Source organism: Python bivittatus, unplaced genomic scaffold, assembly GCF_059951505.1.
Source record: "Python bivittatus isolate LINGU-HERP-01145 unplaced genomic scaffold, Pbiv_v1 ctg000090_np1212, whole genome shotgun sequence".
Lineage (NCBI taxonomy): Eukaryota > Metazoa > Chordata > Lepidosauria > Squamata > Pythonidae > Python > Python bivittatus.
In genome coordinates, this window is record NW_028277046.1 from 4575120 (window position 1) to 4588977 (window position 13858).

The 13858-nt window shown below is 42.8% G+C and overlaps 1 protein-coding gene across 1 annotated transcript in view; it reads left to right on the plus strand.

Annotated features, from left to right (window-relative positions):
- The window catches only part of PEX14 (peroxisomal biogenesis factor 14), a 75638-nt gene that overhangs the window by 31322 nt on the left and 30458 nt on the right, over positions 1-13858 (plus strand). The window contains exon 3 of the mRNA XM_007420085.4: positions 7228-7312. Within this exon, the coding sequence (XP_007420147.1) occupies positions 7228-7312 (85 nt within the window). The remainder of the gene's footprint in view (positions 1-7227; positions 7313-13858) is intronic.

Below are 13858 nucleotides of genomic sequence, written 5' to 3' on the forward strand. Positions count from 1 at the left end.
AAGGTCCTGTCATCTTAGATTCAGCTCTGGAGGATGGATGAATTGCTGTGTTGCTATTATGATAGCTGGGGATTTTGGAAGTTGAAGTCCAATACATGTAGAAAGCACAAGATTAAGGAAGATCAGGCTACATTTCAGGCAACGCCTAATGAATCAATATTTGTGATTACAGATACAGATAGCATCATAAACATATATATGATCATACATAGGATAGTAACTATTAATTAGTCTATTTAAAACCTATATATTCACCTACCTTTTGACTAATCCATTCAGGCTAAATACATTTGCCCGCTGTCCAAATACCCTGTTGTTTCTGAAATGTAGGAGAGAGTCCTAAGTAATTTTTTTCCCTGTTGTTGGTATATATAAATGGCCATGGTGAAATAAAAATCATTTTTTATTTTAGAAATAAAAAGCATCTTTACAGTTCTCTACTTGTTACAGTAATGCATTAGACAGTGCCGTTCACTAATTTAAAATGCCTCTGACAATTTAATGTTTTTGCATTCGTTTGCAATATTTCAGAGTATTAACCCCCTTTCTTTCCTCCCACATTATCTTCAGAGCAAACCTATGAGGTAGGCAAGACAGAGAGATTCTGACCAGCATAGTACTAAGTAAGTAAATAGGTTGATTGTTGTAACCACAGGTCATTCCTGATATGAAGTCAGGAAGCTCTGTGGCTGAGAAGGAATTCTGAGCATGGCTCTCCTTTAGCCTGAATCAAGTGAGTAGTCTTTGTAAGTGTGGGGTCTGACTATGCCTGAGAATTACATAGGGGCAACACTTTTACCCATGCTCCCTCAGTTCTAAGGAACATTGATGTATATATGTATTTGTTATTTTATTTATATCCCACCTTTTTTGTATGGGTCTTCAAGGTGACGCACCTTGTGCTCCCTCCAGCTAGGGATCGGAGTGAGTGGGTATTCACTGCAATGAAGTGCATTAGCAGGTTGCCCAGCCAGTAGAAGTTGGAAAGTGCTGCTTTTGCCATGGAGCAAGAAGAGGTGGGTGGAGGCCAAGGGGACATTCCTATCCTCCAGAACAGTTAGTGGGCCATCTTCACCCTGGTGCAAAAGCAGAATTCAACCAAAACCTTAGGGGGATCCTCCTTGAAGCAAGAACTGGCTTTCAAGGGGTACCGACTTCCCCAGGAGCTGGTGGACCTTCCTCGATGAGGTCTTAAATGGCCATCTGTCATGGATGCTGAAGATAAGGGTTAAATGATCCCAAGTCTGTCCCAGCTTTTAATCACCATGGTTGAGGTGCTTACGATGAAGCGTCGTACAAGGGGGTCACCGTAACACTGAAAGGCAAAACACAGTACAAAATAATAACAATGGTATCTTCTTTGCACGTAGAACACTACTCTGTTGAGTAGAACCAGTGTACTCTGGCCTCCTTCCTGATAGTTTAATTTTTATTTTTTGATATGCTGAATCCTTCTATCATCTAAGTCTCCTCACCTCAGTTGAAAAAAGAGGGTCAAAACCAGTTGAGTGACTTTTTAGATTGTATTGCAAAATAGAACACCTGGATGCTTTGTGGCATGGAAACCAGTATGTTTACATCTCAGGCAGAGTTTCTAATCACACCTGCACTTTTTTACAGCACCTTCCAACCCAATGATAAAGAAAAAACAAAACATGACATATTTGTGTTTGTAGCTGGTGGGGTTTAGGATGTGATTGTTCTCCTTTCCCTACTCCATTCTTAGTTCCAAATTAGCACTTAAAAAAAAAATTACCTACAACCCCGAATGTTGAATCAAGGCAATCACCTGGTTGATGGATCTGGAAGTTGGCACCGTACGTATGTGGGTGCTGATCCAGCCAACCCAGGATTCTTATTCTGAGAAAGCTGTATCTGGAATCTAGAGGAACGATGCCTCTTTAGCAAGATATATTGCTTCATAATTAGCCTCTTGCATTTTTCCACGACTGCTAGCATCAGCGTTCCTCAATGTGTTACCCTGATTAACAGCTGCTTTGCAACTATTTCCTTGTGCCACTGATGACCATATTTGTCAAGCTAGGCCTGACAAGAGTAGGGATTTTTCCCCCTTCTTGTCTTACTTAAAACACAGCATTTTCTCACCTTCCCCTCTCCAAGATAATGGGTGGGTGTTCCTTTCTCTTCCTCGTGAGTCCAGGAATGTTAAAAAGTAGGTTTTGTTCTTGAGCAAGTTGCTTGTTCTGAGTAGGTACCAGAAGATCTGTCAGTTAATCCATCCAGTCCATTTCCTTGTCAATCCACAAATTAAAATGAAAAAGCCACCTAAAAATATGAATTGGTGTTTTGTAAACCTTTCAGAATGCACATTTCTGAATGTACTGGATCTCAAATAGCTGTTTTTAATGGTAAGTTTGCAATGGTGCCACAACATTCAGAGAAATACAGGAATGGATGTTGAGGGAAGTTCTCAACCACACATTAAACTTCAAGCTACAGAACTAGTCAGTTCCTCTCGCTTCCTCCAATTTCTTCAGGCTCTCATAGCTTTGAAAGGGCTTCTCTCTTGGGTGTCTTATTGGCATTCCAAATTGCCAAAAAAATGTAATTCCATCCTGTGAAATATTTGCAAAATTAGACTGTAAACTGGTATTGTAATGGTTTAGCATGCTGATCAGTTCAATATCACCCACAGATGTTACCTTCTGGCTCTTGATGCTGAGAATTATTATGGCCAGTGGCTCCGTTTTTGCAAAAATATATATAAAAGTGGCAATCTTAGTAATGTACTTCTTGGTCAGCATGGTGGAATCTGAGGCTTGATATGATTTAGTAAAGGGGACTGGAAAGTTATGGGTTCAAATCCTGCTTGGCCAGGAAATGTGATGCATTTTATTCTCCCAACTCAGGAACTTAATTCCTCCTAGGCTGCCTATATAATCCAGACTCTATAGACCAACATTTTCAAAAAATATCGAGTAACAGTTTTAAATGTGGAAATCATTGTAGTCCCAAATATATACATAAGAAAAAGGTTTATTTATGGGAAGCTGAATTAGATCAACAGACAACAAGAGGATGTGGTAAAACGGCTGTGGTCTTGGATTAAGAATGGATGCTTAACAGGTTCCCCAACTATCCAGGAATGTCTTTGAGTGATTTTGGGGCCATTATATAGATCTCACAATTGACTCTGCCTTACTGGGCTCTCGAGGGCAAAAACGTTGTGGCAAAGTTTGTGACTGTGGTTGTATTCACATTAAGCTAACCAGCTCTAAACCTAGAGGCTGCATTCCAACAGCATGCCAAGGTTGGTTACGTTTAACCTTCTTTTACTTGTGTGTTGGGGAAGTTTAAGATCGCATGTAAATTCAGCCGGTGTGGCTATTTTATGGTTCTGTGCACCAAACCAGAAAAAGGGTTAATTCAGTATCCAGGTTGAAATGTGTTAGGTTGAAAACAAGGAATGAGTATTAGTTTGATACTCACACCTTCTTTTCTTTAGTGACGTTAGAATACTGATTTTTCCACAGAACAGATCTCCAGTAATGATTTTAAGATAACTATGGTAAAATCCCTAATGCCCACTGTATTTTCATAGTCCCTAGAAATTTGAGGATATAGATAATGTGTATGTTTGTGTGTTGTGGAAATAGCAGTCAAAGATGTCTCTATAGAAGTTGTGTCTGATAGAGGGAGCAAGAGAATCTTTCTTTCTTAGCTATAATTTTGTAATGTCATTTTCAATCAATAGACCTTTAGCAAAAAAAATGATGGAGGAGGCCTTTTAAATAATTTAGCTCTTGTTAATGGAGCGATTTCATTTTTTGATAGAACGGCTTTATTGAGAAGTAGATCTTTTGCACTGTGCTTCTTCCCTTCTTTGTAACCTCTCTGCCATTTTTTTCATCCTGTGGGTGGAATCAAAGCTCAGCTCTTAGCCTGCCTAGCAGAAACAGTATTGTTAATTTGGGGTAGAAAGGCTCTGTTTCTTCAGTTTTAGATCAACAAAGCCATTTCGACATCAAATGGTTCTGCATAAGCTTTAGGTTCAGTTCTTATAATCGGTTTAGGCGGTATATTTATATGAAGTAAAAATAATGGGTGCTTTGTTCAGAAGTGTGCCTTCCTGTCCCCAGCCCCACCCCCAAAAGACCAAGGTAAATTGAGGTGATAGAGAGCATCTTGGGAATCCAGAGAGGATGATGGGAGCAACCTTACCTATTTACCTTCTGAGAAATGGGTATGTTATCTTGGCCACGGCCACCACGGCAGCCTTTGTGTGAAATGGCCAGAGAACTTTCTCAGGACTCCAATTTGATCAATGTACCTATTTATTGTTGTGACCGCAGATTGTAGCAACATTACATAGGATAAACAATTAAATTAGTAATAATAAGAAGACAACAACAAGAAGAGGCATACAAAAGAATTGAGTTGATGGAACCAAACTGAGAGCTTAAAAATTGGTTTCTAAGTTTAAAAAAAAACATGGCAAAGATAGCCACCTGGGTTGGAATCACGTCCGCAAGGAGGTGGTTCATCCGTTCAGCGTCTTGGCCCAAGCCACAAGGGCAAAAGCACTGTTCCGTTGGACGTTTGCAAAATGTCCCATCAAGGCATGCCGTGGGCACAGGCTGAATGCAGAGAGGTGTAAAAGCGTTAGTGATGTTGACCAGATACTGGGATAGGCTTCTATGTTTCTTATAATGGTGGGACCAAGATGAAAACTTTGAAGATTGTAGCACAGTAGCATCTCTGCAGGCATCTCCTTCGAAAAGTTTTATCTCTGGTGTTTTCACTACTCCAAGAACTAAGTTCCCCTAAAGGAGGCAGGGAATACAATTGTAGCATAGGAGACAGAAGTTTGGTCCACTGATTTCCACTCTTAAAATACCAAAGACAGGGTTTAACTAAGTAGGGTTAAGGTTGTTCCCAACTGGGCAATGACCTTCTCATCCCACCCCCCAGTGGCCCATAAAAGTTGGGAATCTCTGCCTGGCATTATTAGATGATCCCTAATGGTTGCTAGTCCATAAATGCTGCTCTCGAGCCACGGAGTGTTAAATTTAAGTTAATGAAGCTGTACAATCTGGGAGATTTTGAAAGTTTGCCTCCTGCCAGGTCTTAGCAAGCATTTTGGTGTCAGCCTTTCCCCCTAAGTCGCAGAGAACAAGGCCCATCAAAAAGTTCCAGAAGGAGCCGGTGATTAATATGGAAGCAAAGTCGCTTTTGATACGCTGGCACATCTCCGTATCTGCTTATTCGGACATCTCTCTGGTTCAGCACTTTTTTTCCTGCAGGTTATTAATTTGTACTGTTTATCCTTCTGCCTTTTGTGCGGCAATACCCGTGCCGCTTAAATGTGCAATTTCCCTATCGCTGGCATTTCCAGCGAGGCAGATCAACGAGGGGGCATAAACAAGATCAAAGCAGCGCTTTACGTGTCGCAGAGAGGTGGGGTGTTAGATTCATATTATTTTATGATTTGAAATGATTGAATGCTAAACTTTAAAGAGCAGAATTTCTGTCCTCCGCCGCCTCCTATCTTCTTTTCTCTTCAATCCCAAGTATGCTGGGACTTGGTCAAATTTCCCGTTAAAATAAAAAAATATGAATTTCATCTCCCTCCCAAATTCATTTATCATGCTTTTTAAAAAGGTGTTTTTCTGCTTTACCTGATGTCTAAATTAGATTGGCTCATATAATGCTGTTCTTTGCTATATTCCCCCCATGCTTTCCTTAAATGAATTAGTAATGACAGCGTACTCCATCATACCCTCTCTACAGCCACTTTAAGGGGGAAGCCGGGTGATCTAAACCTTTTAACCTATTAAAGATGATTTTCCCCAATTGAATCAGACGCACCGCAGGTGTAATAGCTAATCATTTAAACTACACCTGCTATTATGTTTTTTTAAGCCATTATGCATGTTGGATAGATGATAATTCATGTTTATTGCATTGTCCAATGGATCAGTTTTGCCTACATAAGACTGATTAATGTATTTAAAGAAATAAGAGATGCCATTTAAGTGGGGGGGGGGGCTATATAAGCATACACAACATTGATGGAATGCACCAAGGAGTACATCAAAAGAGCCATTAAAAGCCATCAAAACTTTGCTCTTTGACCTAAGATGCATATTTGAAAACCAGGTAAAGGCCAACTTTCCCTCGAGTTACGGCAATCCACTTGGGTTGGGTTTTCTCCTCTAACTCAAACTCTTCCAAACCCGTTCATCTTTGTTAGAAGGTTGTGGCAGCGTAGGACAGAATCTCAAGGTCCAGAAGCAAAAGTCAAGGCAAATCTGCCACCAGGGTTGGTGAACGGAAGCAACCGTGGTCTCACTCAATGAGGAGCTGTTGGCTTCTGGAAGGAGATGATACCGTAATCTTAACGGGTGCCCTGCTATTGAAAGCTGCCATTTGCTAAAACGTACTTTCCATGCTGCTTTTTGGCTAAAAAAAAAGCAAACACGTACTAATTAACAAAGTGACCTTAGGCCGTTTTAATCCCAAGTGGTTTGGGATAATAGGAGTTTAATTCAGTAAGCCTGAAGGAAACCAGGTTGAGGAAAGCTGTTCTAAGCAATCAGAAAAGGGTTTGGCCCAGCTTGCTCTTGAAACCTGATTGGATTCTTTGTTCTGCAGCTCTTCCCCAGGTTTATATTTCCGCAGAAGGGAAAAACAGATCATAAGCTCCTGTAAAATATGAGATCATAGTATGTGGATGATAGAAATCTTACAGGTTGAAATAAAGATAAAATATATTTTTTCCTTTTTGCTCCTGCCTTTGGTTACCTTACCTTCCTTTCTGTTGTTTTAAGAAATACATTTTAACCAAACACATCTTAACATTTTAGAATTGTTAAGCATCCATTTCTAGATTGTTATTCCTTTAATGGCCAAGAATTGCCCTCTTATTCTTTGTAAAGTACCGTGTACAATAAGTATTGTTGCTTCTCATTTCTTCTTCATTTCCTCTTTCCTTGATTGTTTATATTCATGTTTCCCAAGCTTCAAAAGGGCTGCACCTTTTTATTTATCCTGAAATGAACATCTCTGCTATACAGTATAAAAATAACCTTTTTGAACTCTCTGATATAGATCTGCATCTAAGTTAAATTACCAATGTACTTAATTTACTGGTAACCAGGCATTTGTAATAAAATGTGATAGTTTGGCTGGGTTGGAATCTGAATTCTGATGAATCCTATTTTAAATTCTCTTTTTCTTCTTCCCAATCGTTTGCCTGCTCTGCAGATTGCCACAGCAGTGAAGTTTTTACAAAACTCCCGAGTTCGCCAAAGCCCGCTTGCAAATAGAAGAACATTTCTGAAGAAGAAAGGTACTATAATATACAATCTGAAAATGTATTTCTCAATCTGTGCTCCTTCCTTCCCTCCTTCCTTCCTCCCTCCCTCCCTCCGAAATTCCAGTTTCTTCAGCCTTTTCTTGCATGAGTTGTCACATTGCCCCCCCCCCCCCGCTGTCCTCTTGAACTCAAAGATTTTAAGGCTAAAACCTTTTTAACATTTACAGATCCTAGGAGAACGGGGAAAGCCAGTGAAACGAGACTCAATAAAATTGCTTGTATTGCAAACTTCTGAACTGCCAGCTTCTCAGAAGACCGAAGGGCTTCTCTTGGTTGGCTCTGTGTCATTCATGGTATTTACTGTAGGCTGACCAGATGAAATGGTCAGGAGCTTCAGAAGAGAGTAAGACCAGCTGGTAAAAGACAGGCTGCAAGGAAGACGAGCAGCCAGCAGGGGTTAAATTTGGGGTCACTCTGCCTTTCACAGTCAGAAAGGGCAGGCGATTGACTGCCGAGCTCTTTTAGAAGCAAAGAAGATCTACATCTTGATAAACTCAGCATCATTTCCAGCCAGTGGAAGTTGCTCAGTTCATGGCCCTGCAACATTTCTGTTGCACGTATGTTAAATGAATTGCCTTTTTAAAAAAAGTGACAATCTAAAACTTAAAGTGGCCATCTAAAGTTTTCAAACTGTCAGCTCAAGAACCCAGACAGACAAGAGTTTTGTTAGGGTTTAAAGACTAGATCTTCACTGAGGTCATAAATCCTGTATCTTAGCTGTACAATTGCAAAAAGCAGTTACGGATTGGCACAATTGAATATTTCTCTGGTTTTTTAAAATCCCCTGTATATGGAACGTTTGAACAGGTTTGAAAGAAAATTCCAGTGCCAGGCCGAGCCCTGTGTGAAAGGATGTATATTCACACTTACCTGCACCTATATCTTTGTGTTCAGTGACATATATTGGTACGGAAGCACTGAGGTCATGTGAACCCCCAGACAATATCTGAGAAAGTACCACCCAAAGTTGAACTCATTCTTGAGATATTTGAAGATCACAACATCTCCCCCTAATCCTTTCTTCAGGCTGTGGGTACCCAGTTCTTTCAAACGTTCTTCCGAAAAATGGGATTTCTAGACCCCTCACTGACCTGGTCACTCTGCTCTGGAAATGTGCCAGTTTCATTTACGTTCTTGTTAGAACGTGGCATCTGGAACTGCAGCTCGACCAGCCCAAATTGAAACCTTGCATTGTGGAGGCGCCCCACTTCTCTTAACGTAGCCCAACTTTGCATTGTCTTTTCTCACAGGTTGTGCTTGTGGAGCAACAGCCTGGGTGGGCTCTACAACAGGGCAGTTTTCTGAACCTGGGATTCTCCATCTTGTGGGATCTGCAGTGTCCAGAATGCCAAAGATCATGCTGGCTGTGGATCCTGGGTGTTGTAATCCTAACATATCTCACAGGGACTAGTTAGGGGAAGCTGTTTCAGTTGCCAGATGAACAAAGGCAAGATAAATATGCGATAGATTAAATAATAGTAATTGGTAGGTAGATTTTTTTGTGTCCACAGGTTGGTTTGTAGCTGGCTTTTGTACTAAACAACATGTATGAAGTACACTCGCCTCTGCCTCCGGCCTCATCTGCATTACAAAAATTAGGCCTTTGAAACTCCTCACTTTCAGATCCGCTTTCTTGCCATACAGGGTTCTCTCTCTTTCTTTTTCTTTTTTTTCTTTGAAATATGTGGACCTACAGGGAGTAATTAATCATAAACGCTTTGGGATTTCTACTCTATCATCGAAGCAATGAAGCAGGAGAAAGCTGAACCTAAAAGCTGTACTGATTGCCCACGGTAACCTGATGCAAAATCTATAGTTGCCGAGAGATCCGTTGACACCTCCCTTTCTCGCCCCCCCCACCTGAAACAGGGTTCCCTGGCATATCATGCCCTATTAGGACTATTTGTACATCTCGCCAGAATGACCAGTTATTCCTGACATTTCTTTTCTGCATTCTCTGTGCTTCTCTTTCAATGCAGAAGGACTTAGATTTCATTTGCAAAAGGTATTTAGAGCAATCGAGACACCAACATCTCCGATGTTTGCGCCACGCTCCCCTGCCACCAGCTTCGTAGACGGGCCAGTGTGTTTTATTTTTGTTTTGTTCTTTTTTTAAGTATCTGAGCTCCATCTAATCTGTTTAATTGTAATAAATCTCTGACGGGGAGAAGCAGAGTTGGTGGTAGGTTTGGTGGGGGAGAGACTAGACGGCACTGAATAGAGATGGTGACCTGATTAAAGCTTCTAATGAATTACCAAGCTAATGATCAAAGTAAAAAAGAAGAAGAAGAAAAAAACCCAACAACAATAATCCTGTTTGATGCGTGCCCCACCCCCCCATCCCTTTGTTTTAGCTGCCCTTTGTGCTAATTGTTCACAAGGCGTCGTCATTCCCTTTAAGAGTGGACTTTGATGAAATGAGCATCAATGTGAAAGTGGAATCAGAACTTTGACAATAACTTTTACCTCCTGGGGGTGGGGCAGGGAGAAATCCCTGTGTAGTGTATGGGGATTGGCAGGGGGTTGCTTTAATTAAAATGGGGGGTGTCAGTCCAGTATATACAGAGTGTTAGGGTGTTACATATCCTATATAAACTTCCCCCTCCTGACTTAGCCTACACACAAGCCCAAAGCTTATTGGAGACCTCAACAGAACCATCCTTCCTAAGAGCTAAGGATCTGCTGCAACTTTTCGGTGTGGATTCCTAGGCATCCTGTAACAAGGAAGCTTGTTTTTGTACGGAGAACTCCAGCATGTGTCTTGGGGCTGGCTCTGGTGCTGCCATTAATGAATCAATGATCAAAGGCTCCTGTGTACACTCCTTGCTGTCGAACTGCATGAGTCACTCTTCTGGGTGGGCTTCCTTCTAGTAAACTCCCATTGGGAAAGGACGCACATGGACTGGTGGCGGGAGTTGCCCTCTGCCTCTCTACCTTGGGTACGAGTGGCCTATTCACACCCCATCCTGCCTTCGACGTTCAGTTTTGATGCCCGCCAGGAGAGCTTCCGGAATCCGCAACTCATTGCGAAGACCCGCAACTCTCGTCATCTTCATGAGAGGCAAAGCCTTGCAGATGCTCTGATTTTCCTCAGTGGGAGTCACTTGTGGTACCTTCTTTAAATTTTGGACTACAGCGTTGAATAGTTAGCCCAGCCAACCAGTTTGGGCATTGTGGTACATCCAGATTTAATACACCACGTTAGCACCCAGCTGACTTTCTGGTATCGGCTAACTTTCCAACCCAGGGTGAGGGTTGCTTTGTTCCAACACCTTTTTGGAACGGCCTGCGGTTCCCTCTAGCAGGGCCAGGCCCAGCAGCTAGTGCCCGGAGTCTAGGCCGCTGAGTGAGCCACTAGAGTGCTTTGCACGTTGAGTACATCTGCCCATTTTGGCATTTCTCCATGTGGGCGTTTCTTGGGAATAAATCACAAACAGGGACGCCCACAGAGGTGCTAACTCCCCTTTGTGCATTTTGTCAGCTTTGACCGGACACACAGGGCCTCTCCTACAGCTAGAATTAAACCCTTTAAAGCCCAAATGGAAACAAAATCTGATCTCGAACCTCAGGAGGGCTGGCAAGACCTAAGAGCTGCGCGCGTGTAATAGCCTGAGCAAACGGCTCCCGATGGATCAGTGAGCTCTTATTTGGAGAGATGTGTAGGAGGCCAAGGGAAATTTTGCCCTTCTGCGTGCCGGCTTCATTAATCTGGTTCGTTACCTAATTCGCTGAAAGAGACGGAGGAGGGTGGAAGCTCTCCCTATGGTTCAGTTGCCCCCTGGGTCTTTGGGGACTATTGTCGGGCCATTAAGTCATAGAAGGTGGTGACAGCTGAGTGGAGACCCAGCGCGAGCTTCGTGCCGGATCAAAAGAAGGCGAGCAGGCGGCCGGCGTAGTTCGGACTGCTTGAGCTGCAGATTCTGTAATGAATTCTCTTCCTGCGTCACCTGGAATCTAATACCTTCATGCCCCAAGAACCTTTTTCTTATTTGAAAGAGTTCGTGCCTGTTCCCCTCTCCCCCATCACCCCATGAAACGCCACCTCAAAATGATTGAAAAGTATTGCGAAAGAAAGTTTGGGGAAGATTTGCTTTGTTTCCCCCCATCCCACCCCAGTTTTGTCAGAATAAAACTGGAAAAGAGACCTTATAAAAACTTTCCCTGTACAGTATTTTCCTCTTGTGACGGAGAGCAGCAGGAATATTGGGCGGGGATGTCCTGAGGACGGTGGCTTGGAAGAAAGCCATGTTTGGAGCTGTGCCATATTGCGTTAAAATTCAAGTCTTAAAATATAACTGCCCTTCAGTCCTTGCTGCTGTCTAATCCGGAGTATTCTTAAAAAGCCTTTTTTAGAAACGCCACCAGTTCAAAGCCAAAAAAATGTGAATACCTTTGAAGTCTGCCCAGCGCAAACGACAGTCTTATGCCCCTCTCTGCTTAGCAAGGCTGTGACATTTTTAAAATAAATAAACAGGGTATTTTGTGGGCAAGTAGATGTCCTCTTCAGCAGCGATTCGCCTCTTCCGTACCAGGAGAGCAGATTATATCATCCCGTAAAAGCTTTCGGTTCTCAGTTCGTGTTTGAAGGGAATAATCTCGGAACTGAGCAAGGGCTGAAGAAGATACCTGTCTAAGTAGAAATTCTGCATACGCTGTGCATTTTTTAATCTTTGGGGTCTGGCTGATGGCTGTGGTTATAATGACAAACTCAGCACCCGACGTGAGTCTTAAATATTGCGAGAGCTTTCCTGTAGTTGCGGCTTTGGGTTTCCTCTGGTTCAGCCTCGCGCAGGGATCCTAAAACGGTTCGCCCCGGCCATCTATTTCTGAAGGGGAGGTATGGTGTCTAGGCAAAGAGGCTTCTGAAAGGGAAGCTGATTCCAATTTAGCTCCCCCCCCCATTACTTTCCTTTTTCATAACTTAACTCCATTTCGCGAGGCAGTTTATATGTCCTTGAACGGGAGCTTGTTACTGTGAAAGCTTTTTTAGCATTGATTTCATAACCGCCTTAATTTAATAGCTCCATCACTACTGAGAAGCCCTGCAAGTGAGGACTCCTGCTTTCCAGGTCACTGACCTTTTAATTACAGAGCTTGTTCTGATGGCCAGATTATCGACTGGACAGCTCCAAGATTGCACCCCTTCGGCTGGAAATGAAAACGAGGACACCTGCCTGGCGTCCTGCTGGTGGCGAGGGTGAAGGACAAGTAGAGAGGAGGAGGAGGAGGAAGGTGGTGGTGGTGGTGGGAGAACAGCCTCTTGCATTTCTAAAATTAATTTCCTCCTTCAGCTTTGTAATTAATTTTTCGGGAGTGTCACAGAGAGGTTCGTGCCTCTTTCTTTCTTTCTTTCTTTCTTTCTTTCTTTCTTTCTTTCTTTCTTTCTTTCTTTCTTTCTTTCTTTCTTTCTTTCTTTCTTTCTTTCTTTCTTTCTTTCTTCTTTATTTTTTTTGCCAAGTAAAGGCCAGGTGCCTGCATTCTCTGCAGGGAAGACCCCCATTCGTTCACAAAAATGAGGCAGATCGCTGCAAGCTTGTTGGGCAAGTTCCTAATGCTTGTTAAGCTTTTTCTTCGGCCTCTTCTCCCTCGCCCACCAGGAATGGATGCAGAGCTCTGCTGGAGGAGATCAAAGACTGTCAAGCATCTTCCTTTCTGCAGCAGCCCATGAGAGGTCTCTGGAAACTGCCACGCCGAACACAAGTGAACGCGCCTTCCACGCTGCTCCTGGACGTGGGAGGTTCAGTGCTTCTGAACATGGAGGTTCTATATAAATATCGTGAGTCTCCAGCGAGGGAATTCTTGTCCTCCCAAAATGTTTCTAAACTTGCCTCGAAGTCTTCAGAGTTTGTGGCTGTGGACAGACGTGGCTCTTGCCATCTTGCTGTGTGTGTTGAGACAGATTGTCTTGCCCAGCTGCTATGCACTCGGTGGATTTTATTTTTTTTCAACTAAGTCCCTTCACAACCTTCAGAATGTACCATTTCTTTAGCTTAGGAGGCAACAAGGATTCTACCTCCCCCCCCCCCCCCCCGCCAAGCAAAGAAAACAGGAGGAGAAGGCAGAAATGGCCAGGCGTCCAAACAAGGACCAGGGAGTAAAAATTCAACAAGTCCACAACTCAGTTCTGCAACTCTCTCGGGGGCGGGGAGAGAAATGGCTTTTTCTTTCCTTTTTTTTACTTGTACATTGAGGTAATATAATGGCTCACCAGCTGGACCAGCATTCTGGGAGTTGCCATTGAGATTTCCCATCATCTGCCCAGAAATAAAGACGTGACAGGTGGTGTTAGGCAGGGAAAAAGGAAAACGGTATCATGGTCAACTCCTAATGGACTGGGGGTGGGGAGCGCTGTTTTAAATCAAGAAAGGCAGCAAAAACAATGTCTCCTTGATGTGCTGAATTTCTCTGTGAGGTGTGCCTTTTCGCTCCAGGTAGAGGCATTCAATCTCGCCCTGGTTGTGGTCTCAAGTAGTGCAGGGGCGCTGCGAAATACCTGTAACCAAAAATGCAAAACCTGAT